At 40.6% G+C, this 15,986-nt stretch overlaps 1 protein-coding gene across 1 annotated transcript; it reads right to left on the bottom strand.

Annotated features, from left to right (window-relative positions):
- Positions 1-322: 322 nt before the first annotated feature.
- On the bottom strand, positions 323-15,516 carry LOC115559741 (corepressor interacting with RBPJ 1-like). The gene is made up of 4 exons (XM_030378800.1): positions 15,385-15,516; positions 4,632-4,827; positions 3,917-4,076; positions 323-383 (listed from the first exon to the last, which is right to left on the bottom strand). The coding sequence occupies exons 1-4, from the start codon at positions 15,514-15,516 to the stop codon at positions 323-325; spliced, it is 549 nt and encodes a 182-aa protein (XP_030234660.1).
- Positions 15,517-15,986: the final 470 nt, after the last annotated feature.

Here is a 15,986-nt window from a genome sequence, read left to right as displayed (position 1 = left end):
CAATGTTCACAACCCAACAAGATATCACATGAATTTGATTTTAGGCCTACCCCAGTGATGTAATATAAGCGGTTGTACTTTTTTTCTTGAAGGAAAAACGAAACGATTAGGACACGATTTTGGAAAAAATCCTGAACAGGTCTCCAGGCATGTTGTTCGATGTCTTGTCACTGATGGAGGAACCCCTGCACCCTGAACCCGACGGAGCTCTCCCCCACTGGTGTACCAGTAGACACTGCAGGGAGATGGATACAGACCTGGAGAAAGTATGCTGTCGCCAATGGCCACTAAATTGCATCAGCAACATGGCATATATGGGATTTTATGTCTTGGATGAGGGGGTGTTGCTGCTGGCGAGCACGGCGTGGAACGACGTATTTGCTCTTGAGGACAGCCAAGAGCCAGGAGTGGAGCAGAGACAGTTTCGTCATGCTGCATACAGTTTGTCCTGTGGCAGCATGGCCGCCTCGGAGTGGGCAGAAGGGTGGCCATACCCAGCTGCTGTGTCTGGAAAGTAAGGGACACTTTTCCTGACTCCAGGGGCCAGTACACAGGCTTCAGAGTGAGACGAATGGATGTGTAGCTATTGTAAATATTTGAATAAAATTCTTTGTGTATAGTTTTAAAATGTTTCCCCCTTTTTTATACGACTGAAGTTTTAGACACCTGAATGTTACTTTACAAAGTAAATGAATTTACATCTGGAGCCAAAAAACTAACCTAATACCCTTGTTGGTAACACTTTACAATAAGGTACGCAAAAACGTGGGTAGTTACTGAGGAATGAATGAGTAACGAATGATGAACGACCAGGGGGCCCTGACAGGGCCCTAACAGGGCCCTAAGTGAGTTACTCAGTAACTACTGAGGAGTTACTGGTAAACAGACTAGGGGATAATGTATTAATTAATCATTCTGTGAATTAGCAAACTGACCAATTGATTATGAAAGCAACTGAATTTTCCTGGGATTTCACAATTAGTAATTAAATTAACAGGACACAGACGGGATGATTGTCATATTTTAATAAAGATATTCACAATACATACACACAGTACATACATTAATATTCACATTAAAGGTTATTATGTGTTATTAGTAATGCTGAAGGCTTAAAAGCAATTGTCCACCGCTGCAGGGCACGCTTTAAACCTGCCGCCCTTGGTTTCAAGCGCTGTCGAGGGATGGCTTGGGTCCCACACTGGATCGACTGGTGGAGCTGGATCTGACTGATGAGTTGTTACTCATTCGCGAACCATTGGTTCACCAGTAGTTAAGCTTTTTGAACCATTCGTTCACCAGTAGTTAAGCTTTTTCAACCATTCGTTTACCAGTAGCGAAGCTTTTTGAATCATTCGTTTACCAGTAGTGAAGCTTTTTGTGTACCTTCATGTAAAGTAATGCATCATTCTGAGTTGTTACTCTTTCGCGAACCATTCGTTCACCAGTAGTTAAGCTTTTTCAACCATTCGTTTACCAGTAGCGAAGCTTTTTTAATCATTCGTTTACCAGTAGTGAAGCTTTTTGTGTACCTTCATGTAAAGTAATGCATCATACTGAGTTGTTACTCTTTCGCGAACCATTCGTTAACCAGTAGTTAAGCTTTTTCAACCATTCGTTTACCAGTAGTGAAGCTTTTTGAATCATTCGTTCACCAGTAGTGAAGCTTTTTGTGTACCTTCATTTAAAGTAATGCATCATACTGAGTTGTTACTCTTTCGCGAACCATTCGTTCACCAGTTGTTAAGCTTTTTCAACCATTCGTTTACCAGCAGCGAAGCTTTTTGAATCATTCGTTTACCAGTAGTGAAGCTTTTTGTGTACCTTCATGTAAAGTAATGCATCATACTGAGTTGTTACTCTTTCGCGAACCATTCGTTCACCAGGGCCCCGTTTCCCGAAAGCATCTTTAGCCTAAGTGGATCGCAGAGTGGGTCGTACGAGCATCGTACAGTTTTCACACCGTTTCCCGAAAGCATCTTTGGTAACGAACGTCTTGAAAATGCTCATGAGTCACGAGTAGCTAACGAGTGCTCCAGGGTACTCGTAGGACGCTAAGAGCCTCGTTAGCCTACTATAGCCTCAGTGGTGTAACCAGCGGACATTCCTAGTATTGGATGCGTTTTATTATAACACATTGGTAATGGTGTATCACGTGCGTCTGAGCCTAATGTGGGCCATTATGTTCTTAGTTTGAGAAACAGTCCAGGAAATGTTTGAGCAGGCAGGGCACTTAAAATGTGTGAGAGAAAGTGGGGGTGATTTGTGCAGACTGACATCGGCTACTCATAAAACGTAGCATAAAATAATGTAAAAAAAAAAAAAATTATAAAAAAAAATAGATATATATTAATTATACAAATATTTAAAAAAAAATGCAAAGGAGCAGGCATAAGGCTGGGATATGGTGGGGATTGGTCACGTTGACTGGAATGTTTAGTGACATGTGGGAGGGTGGAGGGGGTTAAAAAAAAGTCTCAATCACTCTTCGACGTGCATGAAAACCAGCCGCGTAGTTATGAGGGAGGCCGTCCTCACACCGATCTTCCTCGTCGTCATCGTCCTCAATGTCCTCCGGTTCAACCAAAGCTACCCCAGCCTTGGCTGCAATTTTGTGCAACATAGCTGTCACACATATCACAGCGCATGACCTGGGCGGCGAAAACTGGAGCCCTCCGCTGGACTTGTGAAGGCATCTAAAGCGCAACTTCCACCTCCCGATCGTGCGCTCAGGATTAGGACTGATATATATGTCGGCCTAGGCTTAATCGATTGTGTTTTAATATCTTTAGCATTCATATTATTGCAATCTATTCTTTTCGTAGGCTACTCTGTGGTTGGCCTTGATGGGGAGATATTTTAACCCTTTTTAACCCCATTTTCCTCCGACATTCCTGCATCTCCCCCTGCGTCATAGCCCGTTTCAGCACCATGTCAGTGGACAGGTACAATCCTACGATCGTCGTCAGTGCAGCGAATGCGGGTTCACGTTAAGAGGAGTTTCGGGAAACGCTCCAAAGAAATTATCGATGGTTCGAAAGATCCATCTTTCGAACCATCTTACGAGCGAAGATCCATCGATATCGGGAAACGGGGCCCAGTAGTTAAGCTTTTTTCAACCAATCGTTTACCAGTAGCGAAGCTTTTTGAATCATTCTTTTACCAGTAGTGAAGCACTTTGTGTACCTTCATGTAAAGTAATGCATCATACTGAGTTGTTACTCTTTCGCAAACCATTCGTTCACCAGTAGTTAAGCTTTTTCAACCATTCGTTTACCAGTAGCGAAGCTTTTTTAATCATTTGTTTACCAGTAGTGAAGCTTTTTGTGTACCTTCATGTAAAGTATTGCATCATGCTGAGTTGTTACTCTTTCGCGAACCATTCGTTCACCAGTAGTTAAGCTTTTTCAACCATTCGTTTACCAGTAGTGAAGCTTTTTGAATCATTCGTTTACCAGTAGTGAAGCACTTTAGGGTTAGTTATAAAACGCCAAACCACTGTTGATGACAATGAGGGATCTACAGCCACTTTAGTTAAACATTTATAACATAATAATAACATAATAACGGGGTAATACAGAAAATATTAACAATTTAAAACACAAAAAAAGGCATTTTAAAATGGAACAAAAATAAAGGCTGCACTTTTAACAAGGCATTTCTCGATGTTACTGAACAAATCAATCAAAAAAAAGGGCATTTTAAAATGGAACAAAAAAAAGGCACCCTAAAAACAAAACAAAAACCTGAGCTCTTCTTTACTATGCCCGGTGTCCAATTTGCAAAAGTTCCCCGTTGCTTTTTTTTTTCATTCACCTTATCCTGAAGGTTCCTGCCAAGTATTTCTAGATTACATTTTGCCGAAAAAAGATAAAGTGTCTCTCCCTTGGGCATTGATGCCCTCAGCTGGTCATACAGGTCTTTGTCAACAGCATGTAGCTCCGAAATGGCGGCCGTTGCTGCCAACGTTTTTCGGTCAACCCCGACTTTGAGGTATGCCTCAGTTTTTGTCATGCCCTTTTTCACTGCTACAAAGACGTGCCTGTAGCGATCCATGGACTCTTCTGGGGTGAGGACTGAAACAAAGAAAATTATAAACGTGTTAACTGTAATTAACAGTAGTATTTTGTCAGGATGATGGTGCAGTTGGTCAGGGGTTTACTAGTAATAATACTATTCTTGTATTAGTGTTATATAGTGTACAGAGGTATAATAATAATTATTATTAAATTTCCAGTAGTATCAAGAGTACTGTGAGTGTAGTGTTTATTCGAGTAGTATTATCTGTACTCTTAACAGTAGGTTATTATAAATCAAATGAGCACAACTAGAGAGTAAAGTGGAAGCACTGTATAGTTTAGATAAGTGGTAGAATAAGTCAATTATATCGTTAAGTGTTATTTGAAAGCCATGTTCAGACGTGGCTTTGATATTATAAGCAGACTTGGGACCAGCTGATCAACCAGCTGATTGATCCAGAACATAGCATTTGTAGGCAGGCTTTTCCTTTTTATACAGTGGTCAGTAATATTTGTTGGAAGTTGGAACAAAGACTGGGTTAGGCATTTCAAAGGTGATAACTGTAGTACACCACAGATGTACCCCACCTTATCCCCTGGTTGCCAACGTACCTCTCTTTCCTATCTTGGTGTTCTTTTTGTTTCCTTTCTTCCCTTTTTTTTTCTTGCTGTCTTTTTTGTTGTTGCTGTTGTTCCTCTTCTTCTTCTTCTTCTTCTTCCCTCTTTCTGAAGAAGATGATGAGGAAGAACTGTCGGAGGAGGATGAGGAGGAGGTGGAGGAGGAAGATGAAGAGGATTTTTCAATACTCTTTTCGTGCAAGGAGCTGCTGTCACTTGGTCCTCTTTATTTGCAAGCGCCAAAGCTGAAACAAGCAAGACGATAAGCACGTTACTAGTGTTACCAATAGGGTTGTGAAATTATCACTCACTCCCAATCATTCTAGCGTTATACTTATTCTTAAATGTACACCTGGGCTCCCCCACTTTAGGGTAGAGTGATTAGATTTTTGGGATTGCATAGAAAAGACAAACAATCAGATGCTTCCACCTTAATGAAAATAGAGGCTGCAAGACATAAACTGCCATGCAGCCCTTAGCTGTGACCATCACTTGTTAGCTGCCATCACAAGTCAAAAGTGAAACTTAAAAGTATTTTACATTATACCCAAATGTATCAAAGTGTATAATTAATAATAATGGATGAAAAGATCTGCGAGTTCCTGGCTGTTCAGGCCATACAATGTACAGTAAACAATGAGGTCTCTGCAGCACACCTTTGGCATCATATACTGCCTCCTCCTGTTAGCTAAAGTGCTACCTTTTGGCCAATCAACATGAAATTCACGCCATGGCCTCCTTGCACAACCGTCTACCAGTGTACCGAATTTCATTACTTTTCAACATACAGTTCTAGTTGAATAAAAAAAGAGGGTTAGGGTTAAATAAGAAGGGATACAAATTCAATGCTTGGCCCCCAATAAACAACCTGAACACATTTAACGTTTTTCCTCCTCAATCCCACCCCTCCACTGTCTCTTCTTGTTCAGTGAGAGAAGTAGGCAGTAGCCTGTCCTCTCAGGGTTTTTGATCGGGACTGAAGGATGGTGTGGCGTCTGGGTCCGGCCCAGGCCCGCCATTTGGTGGTGCCTGTCTTATATGGTGTGGTTATTGAAATGTTTTGATGCCAAATGACTGTTACTCGTGATGCAATTGTTTACTTCAGCAAAGACATGTGGACTCTGCAAGCAATTGTAGATGAGAAAATCTGTAGGGGTTGTTGTGTGTTTTTTTGCCTTAAAACCATCAGATGCCAATAAATCCTAATACTGTTTATTTAAATCATTTTTCATTATCGATTACCCTCAGACAGTTGGTTCCTTAAGAAGTACCCTTCATTCGCCAAGGACTTAATTTTTTCTTTTGCATTCTCCAGCTTTAGCTTCCAGACAACGTTTTCTTGTTTGCTGCGCTTCAAAGATGAAATAGCTGTTGGAGCTACTGAAGAACCTGTAATGACAAAGACATCAACTAATAACATTCTGGTTTCTCTCGTCATTAATAGCACATAATCAAAAACAGTGACAGCAGGACATAAAATGTAAATGTAATGCAATGTGACAACACAACCTTACCTTGAGCTGCTACACTTTTAGTAGGCTGGTGTACTGTGTCTGACTCAAAGTCAGACCCATCACTGCAGCACACTACAGCTTCAAGAGGAGAAAGAAAAGGCAATTAGTAATAGTGTTGGCAAAAGTATACTCAATATATGTAATGGTTTTAGGTCAAATATGTCAAATTGAGCTCCAGTTGTGGTCACACTTTAGCAGCAGCATGTTAGACCAAAAAAAAACCTGCCTGTCTGCTACACCACTGTTTGGCTAACCTGACCTCTACCAGCAATGCAGGTGTGGTAAAGTGCAGAGGAAAAATCCCCCAACATTGGAGATAACTGGGGGCTTCTCTTTCTGCTCTGGAACTCTTTAATCCACTATATGTTTACACATCACAAACATAGGCAATGTCCCAACAAAGTGTTAAATGAAAGTTAGTATTGTCACATAACTTATCAAAATGAGATCACAAGGCACCATGGTGTGATTTATTTTCTCCATAGTTGGAGGAACCCTGTCAAGTGCATGATGTGTTAATGATCTAAGTATAATCTCAACTACATGTCCATTGAGCAATTATATTTTATACTTTTATACATTTCAGAGTCAATTGAATCCAAGTATATATTTTAAGTATGCTTAACATTTAAAATAAAATAAAAGCAATTACCTGCTACCTCTGCCGCAGTTTGGCTACTGTGCTGTTCAGATCTTTCCAGCTGACTCGAATCTGATGGCATTAACATTTTGGAGAACAGAAAGCATGGTTGGTGTAAGGGGCTCAAAACGTTATGAAAGATCTTGATGAATGCATACAGAGTGATGTTTTGGTTCATTTGAAAATTGTATGGATACCTTAAAATATATACAGTTAATAATATAGTTAAGAAATAAGAGTTTTATTCACTTTGGGCAATGACATTATCCATTGTCTTTAATGTTATAATATGTAATAATAATATGTATGATCATATGTCATTTTGATTAGAGAAAAATCTTCATCAACTCATTTGTCATGGTTCCACAAGCCCATTGTGTATAAGACATGTTTCAGAGATTCAGTTGTTAACATTACACATACTGGAACTATGGAACATAGTTAATGAACACTATTAATGAAAAGAAAAGAAAACGGAGAAAAGTATTACCGTAATAGCACTATAACAGTGCTATTAACAGCCTTCGAGTTTTCTAGTAGTTAAAAACAACTCCAAAAACGATTCAAAGACATGTGGTAACATGTCTAACAGAATATTGTGGCTAAGAGAATAACTTTACAAGTCCAATTTCAAAGCTTGGACCACATTTTCGTGGCATATCGCCTAATTTAACATTAGATAAATGGTTGAACCGTCGGTCTTTTGACCAGTTAAGAGTTAATTTTTCGTGTTTGATAGATAATTTATCTGCTTGCAACGTCGGCTATCTAGCCAGCTAGCAATCCATTGGTTAGTGACAAGGTTAGCTAGCAAGGCCAAAAAATACGTGATAGATCAGACGTGGTACGATGTCAAATTAGCTCATTTTAGGAAGCTAAGCAATGTGACCGAATTATTACACTCTCAATTAATAATGAAATAACTTTAAAGCATGTACTTAGATTCTGCCATGGCTTTCTCCACGCGTCCAAGTTCTCTTGCAGGCTGCCTTTTACGCTTGCTCTTCCTCTGAGCCTCCATTGCCAAGTTCTTCTTAGTGAGACACGTGCAAGAACTGCGCATGTGCAAGACAGCAAGACGGTTTGATGCAAAGTTATCATGACCCTGCACGCCAAAGTACTCAGTCTTATTGAGGGAAGACAGACTTTAAAAAATAAATTAAAATTGATAAAATGGCTCCAAAAGAAGAAGTTACTTCAAGCCAAAAGAAAATGCAAACTCTGCAAAAAGAGGATGAAACTGAAGGAAAACGCAAATGTTGACGGACTGCAGTGGTAAGTATTCTTCTTTTGGTACGGTTTTAATCGATGACTTCCTTTGTTTACTGATATGTCATGCTATAAATTCAAGTTCAGTAACATTAATTAAGATATGTATTTATCATGAAGAAATGTGTTGTCTTCTGTAGGCAGTGCCGACGTAATAAACACAGAGGGAAAACGACGAGGAAGTCAGTGAGGTGCGGGTCACTGTTTGAGGGGAGCAAATTGTCCCTATTCAGCTGGATGAAATACATTTATAGGTAAGGTGTGCAGTAGGGCTGTACGGTATGGACTACAATTTATATCACAATTTATATCACTATGCAACCCGGTAACACGCGATTTCGTGCTCATGTGCACAAACGTTAATCTGTGCGCATCGTGTCCCAGATCCCGATTGTCCGACTTTTTTAGTGCTGCACACAACGAAATGTAAACCAATGCATTCTGAATGGGAGCGTTCTCCGAAAATAAACGTCGTTTTTGAGGAGGTCTGCTTACAAATTAGAAATGTTGACATATATATAACTAGATAATAATATATACAGATATATAACTAGAGGGTGCACTGTACTATCTGCGCTCACCCCTTCTGAAGCTTCAATCTCTCTCTCGCTCTCTCTCTCTCTCTCTCTCTCTCTCTCTCTCTCTCTCTCTCTCTCTCTCTGTCCCTCCCTTTCTCTCTTTCTCTCTCTCGCTTTGTTTTGTAAAGCACGTCAATTGTCGGAGAACGCTCCCATTCAGAATGCATTGGTTTACATATCATTCTGTGTAGCAATAAAAAAGTCTGACAATCGTAATCTGCGACAGGATTCAATAGATTAATAACGTTTGTGCGCATGAGCATGAAATCGTGTGATACCGCCTGGTATTGCAGCTGTTTAAGCGGGCTGTGGACGGGTCCCTCGATTCAAGGGGCCCAGAAGTAGACTAGAGATATCTCCCGTTCAGTCCAATACAAGTGGGGAACAGGAATGTGTCTCCGCAAGAAATGTCTGGATATCAATCAAAGGCTCATAATAATCATTTATATACTCATAATTAGCCGTTTTATTAATTATTATTTTTGCAGGAGTAGGAGGGGTGGGCAGCTGAAAGGAGTCGTAGTGAAATAAATGTTGTTTAGGCCCGGCATCAGCGAGAGCTCAGTTAAAGGCCCACTATGCAACTTCGGGCATTTCTTCGGTGTTTTCTTGGTTTTGGCACGCACATTTCTCTACACAGCGCCCCCTACAGCTTCGTAGTAGATATTTCACAACAGTGTCGTAACAACTCGTTGACGACCCTTCCCCATGCACTTCTACGCGAGCCATGTGCATTTGTTTTCAAAGAAGCCGGCGAATGCGTGGAGCCATGTCCGAAGTAGATGTTCATAAAGTGTAGGCAAGGTTATACATTTTTAAAAGGGTGTATTTGTATTGCAATAAACATACATCCATCCTTTTTTATAGTTGACGGGGAGAATTTATATCCTAGATTATAATTGTTTTATCTTAGGTTGAACAGAACAATCAGTGTAAGAGGTTTGGCCAACATAATAATCTAAATAAACAAGAACCTGGATTCGGGGATTCAGTCTGTATCTGGGGGACGAGACAGACGAACAGCAAAACACCCATGGAAGCAAAGGTGTTTATATGGTTGCAACCAAGCAAACTAGAAACATACAGGGCTCACAACAAAACGGTTGAGAAAACAATTTTTACAGGGCTCACAACAAAATGGTTGAGCAAACACATTTGTACAGAGACTATCAACATCAAGAATACCACGAAGACAAAGGCCACCCAAGGGTACTTCCAATTTCAAAAGCAACACGGCCGAGTCGGCGTCTGATTTGCAGTCTTCTTGAGGCAACTTCTCGGAATGCTGGGAATCAAAGGAAGAAGGAGAAGACCCATCCTCAGGCTGGTGACGAAAAGGTCAAGGCGCTACTTAATTCCGCTGGTCAAAAAATACGTCCGTCAAGGGACCACAGTTCTCACGGACAGGTGGCGGGTCTACATGATTGCACTGGCACAGAGTGGCTATGTACATTTTTCTGTAAACCACAGCAGTCATTCGTCAACCCAGTCACAGGAGTCCATACCCAAAACATTGAGCGGGCTTGGTCAGCCTACAAATCCAAGGTGTGGAGACTGCGGGGAAACCGCACAGAGAGGACACTAAAGAGAAGTCCCTCATTTATCGAGTGGACTCATTGGTTGGCGAATGACCACAAAGACGGTCCCCTTGGCAGATTGCTGCATGACATTCGCCACGAACACCATCAATAACATTTCATTGAGTTTTGTTGATGTAGACAGCTCTTTTTCTTGTTCGGTTTTTTCAGTGTTCATTGTTCTTGAGAAATGCCTTGTTAAAAGTGCAGCCTTTATTTTTGTTCCATTTTAAAATGCCTTTTTCTGTTTCTGTTTGTGTTTTAAATTGTTAATATTTTCTGTATTAGCTTGTTATTATTATGTTATAAATGTTTAACTAAAGTGGCTGTAGATCCCTCATTGTCATAAACAGAGGTTTGGCGTTTTATAACTAACCCTAACGTGCTTCACTACTGGTAAACGAATGATTAAAAAAGCTTCGCTACTGGTAAACGAATGGTTGAAAAAGCTTAACTACTGGTGAACGAATGGTTCGCGAAAGAGTAACAACTCAGTATGATGCATTACTTTACATGAAGGTACACAAAAAGCTTCACTACTGGTAAACGAATGATTCAAAAAGCTTCGCTACTGGCAAACGAATGGTTGTAAAAAGCTTAACTACTGGTGAACGAATGGTTCGCGAAAGAGTAACAACTCAGTATGATGCATTACTTTACATGAAGGTACACAAAATTCTTCACTACTGGTAAACGAATGATTAAAAAAGCTTCGCTACTGGTAAACGAATGGTTGAAAAAGCTTAACTACTGGTGAACGAATGGTTCGCGAAAGAGTAACAACTCAGTATGATGCATTACTTTACATGAAAGTACACAAAAAGCTTCACTACTGGTAAACGAATGATTCAAAAAGCTTCGCTACTGGTAAACGAATGGTTGAAAAAGCTTAACTACTGGTGAACGAATGGTTTGCGAAAGAGTAACAACTCAGTATGATGCATTACTTTACATGAAGGTACCCAAAAAGCTTCACTACTGGTAAACGAATGATTAAAAAAGCTTCGCTACTGGTAAACGAATGGTTGAAAAAGCTGAACTACTGGTGAACGAATCGTTCGCGAAAGAGTAACAACTCAGTATGATGCATCACTTTACATGAAGGTACACAAAAAGCTTCACTACTGGTAAACGAATGGTTGAAAAAGCTTAACTACTGGTGAACGAATGGTTCAAAAAGCTTAACTACTGGTGAACCAATGGTTCGCGAATGAGTAACAACTCATCATCAGTCAGATCCAGCTCCACCAGTCGATCCAGTGTGGGACCCAAGCCATCCCTCGACAGCGCTTGAAACTAAGGGCGGCAGGTTTAAAGCGTGCCCTGCAGCGGTGGACAATTGCTTTTAAGCCATCAGCATTACTAATGCCACATAATAAACCTTGAATGTGAATATTAATGTATGTACTGTGTGTATGTATTGTGAATATCTTTATTAAAATATGACAATCATCCCGTCTGTGTCCAGTTAATTTAATAACTAATTGTGAAATCCCAGGAAAATTCAGTTGCTTTCATAATCAATTGGTCAGTTTGCTAATTCAGTAATCATTAGTATCCCCTAGTCTGTTTACCAGTAACTCCTCAGTAGTTACTGAGTAACTCACTTAGGGCCCTGTTAGGGCCCTGTCAGGGCCCCCTGGTCGTTCATCATTCGTTACTCATTCGTTCCTCAGTAACTACCCACGTTTTTGCGTACCTTATTGTAAAGTGTTACCTAAAATTGTATATTTAGTTTGTTAGATTTTTTCAATGAAAGACACTTTTGTTTAGAAAAATATTTATTTTTGTTGTTGAAAAAAAGAGCAAGGCGTAAGTGGCGTGGCTATTGGGTGGCATCCTCTTGTGGGTTTTCTGGAATCAGGTTTCCTCGTGCTACTTGCACCCTCACAAGCCCGGATGTGGGCGGTGGCTGAACAGGGGCAAGCAGGCCGAGCCATCTTGGGTCACCAGCCCTCATTGTCACTGTTCGGGGCAGGCCTGTTCCACTTGTTATCCTACGGCACAGGATGGCTGTCTGTATCTCACACATATAGGTGTACTCTTTTTTTTTTCCTTCATTGTGCTGACCATCCAGTTCTTGGACTTCTTGTTGTAAGACCGTTTGTACCTGGTGTCAAAGGATGAGAGAGATTCATTATTTAGCCCAAAGCTCATAAACCATAATAAAGTTCTCTTTACATTAGTTTAGTAAAATTCTAACAACTTACAGAGTCACACTCACCACTGCCCAGGGACTTCATGCTACAATGAATCATGTGTGGAAATGAACATTTTAATACATGAAGATTTACTAGCCACTTGGATTTAATCTACCAGCCACCCAATATTAAACCATTTATAATCCATTGATTGAAATCTACCATTTCTAATTTACATCCTTGCAAAGAATGAATATCTAAATGTGGATAAAAATACACCATTATTTATAAAGACAGGCAGGCTACCCTGGCATGCACTTACCTTGTATCCAAAACACCAATTGTTCCCTCTTCCTCAAGTGGCTGCACACCAAGATCTCGATTGGCTAACTGTGTTTCGCTGTGTGGAAAACACGCTCGTCCATGAATCTGAATTTATTCATTACAATTCATTCGAATGAAGGCCGGGTGTACAAAATCGTATAGATATAACAGGAACTTACAGGTCAGAGTCCTCTGTGACGCTTGACACTAGTGGTTGTGGTGATCTTGGGCGCTTCTTGCTGGGGGTAGATCCAGTTTGCCATCGCTTGTAACAAAAAGAAAAAGACAAAAGAAAAGCAGTTTTTTTACAAACACAAGACATAACATGGGTAAAGATAGAAGGCTGGAAGTTCGCGGTTACAGTTCTGTTCCCGACGAATATGTGCTAACTAGAAGAGGTCAGGGCACTGCATCAGTGCTATTATGTTCAGCCAGACATATCGCATGATACAGGCGACATTCGAAGGCCGATCTAGATATCTAAAAACACAGCGATAACCTGGATTCAGAACGCAAACAAAACATGTTTGGTAGCAAGTGACTGCTACGCTAAACCCCCACTAGCTAGCGAGCTAGCACTCAAGAAACCAAGCTAAACACATACAGGGCTAGACTTGCCAACCTTCCCGTAAAAAACGGAATCGTCCCTTATTTGGAAACTAAAAGACGTGTTCCGTAATGGACTGATACGGGACGCACTTTGTCCCGTATTTCGGGTTGTGAAAGAATGAGAGCGATTCTTCTCTTCCGTCACTGACTGTGCTGTGGCTAGACTTGTCAACCGTCCCGTAAAAAGCGGAATTGGCTGTCATGAGTACAGACCAATGGCAGCAGATTTGTGTGGTTGCTAGCACACATTCTTCACAGTGATTGGCTCTGCTGCTGCCTGAAGCGGGCTCGCCCGGCTTCATTCAACTAAAAACACCAACAACAATGGCTCCCCACGCCAAAACGAAAAAAAGGAAAAAGAAAAGCAAAATACAGAAGAGTGGGAAAGTGACTTTTAAATGGATAGACAGACAGAGTTCGAGAAGATGAGTTCAAGCCGAACTGTACAGTATGCAAACGTCAATTTTTGGTTAGCCACGGTTGTCTGACAGACGTAAAACAACATGAAGCACACAAGAAGAACGAGACCCAGAGGAGAAGTCAGGGAGCTCTGACACAGTTCCTTGTCCGACAAGCAACTCTGGAGGCTAACATGGTATGTCAAATAACTAAGCATGTTTGTTGTATGCTAGTAGTAGCCTAGACGAGTGGATACTAGTGTGGGAACAGTGAGCACCTGTGTGAGCAGAAGAAGACTCACTACTGTATGGCTTTGTAAAATGGAAATGGTCTGAAATGAGGTCAAGTAGAAGTATAATCTATATGATTTGAACATTTGACATTTAAGGCTAAATAAAGGGGATAGCAACATTTTAGCTCTGCACAGATCCAAATAATGTATACTTTACATTTCAGACTATTTTCCAAATCACACCTTTATTCACACTTTGTGTTGTCGATTCATGCTGCTAAATGTTCAATATAATTAAGTATCAACACTGATACACTGTGCTATTTTCTTTTTAATAAGACTGAATCATATTGTGTAATGCAAGTATCATATCATATTGTGTTATGTATCATATTGTGTAATGCAAGTAAATATAATATAATTAATAATATAAACAAATATTGCATACTGTCTTTACAACTTTTACACACCTCAAACAGCTCATGCATGTATAACAGTGGTTCTCAACCACTTTGACACGCTGTGACAATCAGCGTGATAAATTTGTGATATTTTTTGCACTGTTTTTGTTTACAGTTAATTTAAGTGCTTACAGTTTGTGATCAATTTTGCATGTGTTTTTATACTTTTGTTAGGCCTAAGAGACCAAATGTTTGCACTACTACTGTTCTATTAAGAAACGCAATACTACTGTTCCATTAACCCATTCAGGCCTGAGAAGGTTAAAGCACTAAAATAAGGGTTACAAAAATGCGTTCCAGTCCTTAAAGAGTTAAGAAAATTTTATTTTGCACAAAATAAATTCTTCAATGTTAATCTGTTTCTTGTGTAGTCTGTATAGACTGAAAATACAAAACTGAAGTTAAGGTATGAGTCTTTAGTACATGCTTATTATAGATGTGGTTGAAGAATAAATGTTTTTTCTTTTGATTATGGTATGAATTATTAAATGGATAGGACTTGCTACAGTAAGCCTAGCACAGTAGTAACACAGTAGTAGCAAATGCATGCGTGTACACATGCGCGCGCGCTTCGTGCAGGAGGTAGAGTGGGTTGGCTGGTAACCTGAAGGTTGTTGGTTCGATCCCCGGCTCCTCCTAGCTGAGTGTCGAGGTGTCCTTGAGCAAGGCACCTAACCCTGACTGTTAGCTCCCGACGCGCTGGCTGTCGCCTTGCATGGCTGACTCCGCCGTCGGTGTGTGAATGTGTGCGTGAATGGTGAATGTGAGGCAATATTGTAAAGCGCTTTGGGTGGCCAATGGTTAAATAAAGCGCTATATAAATGCAGTCCATTTACATTTACATTTACAGGGCTCACGATAAAACGGTTGCGCAAACACATTTGTTCAACAGACTATCAAACCACATTACAAAGACGAAGTTCACCAAAGGGTAGGCTACTTACAATTTCATCAGCAACAAAGCCAAGTCGGCGTCGGTTTTGCAGTCTTCGGATTCCCTTACTTGACGCCATTCCGCAAAAGCTCGCCCTAGGTTCACTCGTGTCTGGTCTCTTCTCTGGTCCAACTTTTTCTTATTCTCCTTCTGTTCCACCGACAGTCGCCTCTTGGGTCCCTTATCGGTCGATGGATCCATGATGATTGTAACAATTGCCTCGCAACTGGCTGTTTATATACAGCCGGTGCCATGTTTGGGGGTGTGTCTGTGCCGTAAAGCATTTTCAAAACTACAATCTGACTACATTTTCGAGGCGCGATTGGATACTTCCGCTGCGTCACATCCGGATTGTGTCGGTCCGAACAGAGCAAGTTGCATATTCGCTTTTTCCTTGGAGAAGCGACTTGGGGCAATGACACACCCACCAAACGACCCAGAAATGGTTGTAAAACCATCAGAATAACTCTCAACCTGCATAATTAATGTAATTTTTGGCTAAAAAAGTTGCATAGTGGACCTTTAAGACTGTGCCTGAAAGGCCCACCCAGTTTTCTATCCTGTCCAGAAGTATTGTATGGTCTACAGTGTGGAATGCAGCACTGAGGTCAAGTAGCATTAGTATTGAGGTTTTGCCAGAGTCTGTGTTAAGAAGGATGTCGTTTACAACT

Source organism: Gadus morhua, chromosome 15 (assembly GCF_902167405.1).
Source record: "Gadus morhua chromosome 15, gadMor3.0, whole genome shotgun sequence".
Taxonomy (NCBI): domain Eukaryota; kingdom Metazoa; phylum Chordata; class Actinopteri; order Gadiformes; family Gadidae; genus Gadus; species Gadus morhua.
This window is presented reverse-complemented; position numbering and strand designations above follow the sequence as displayed.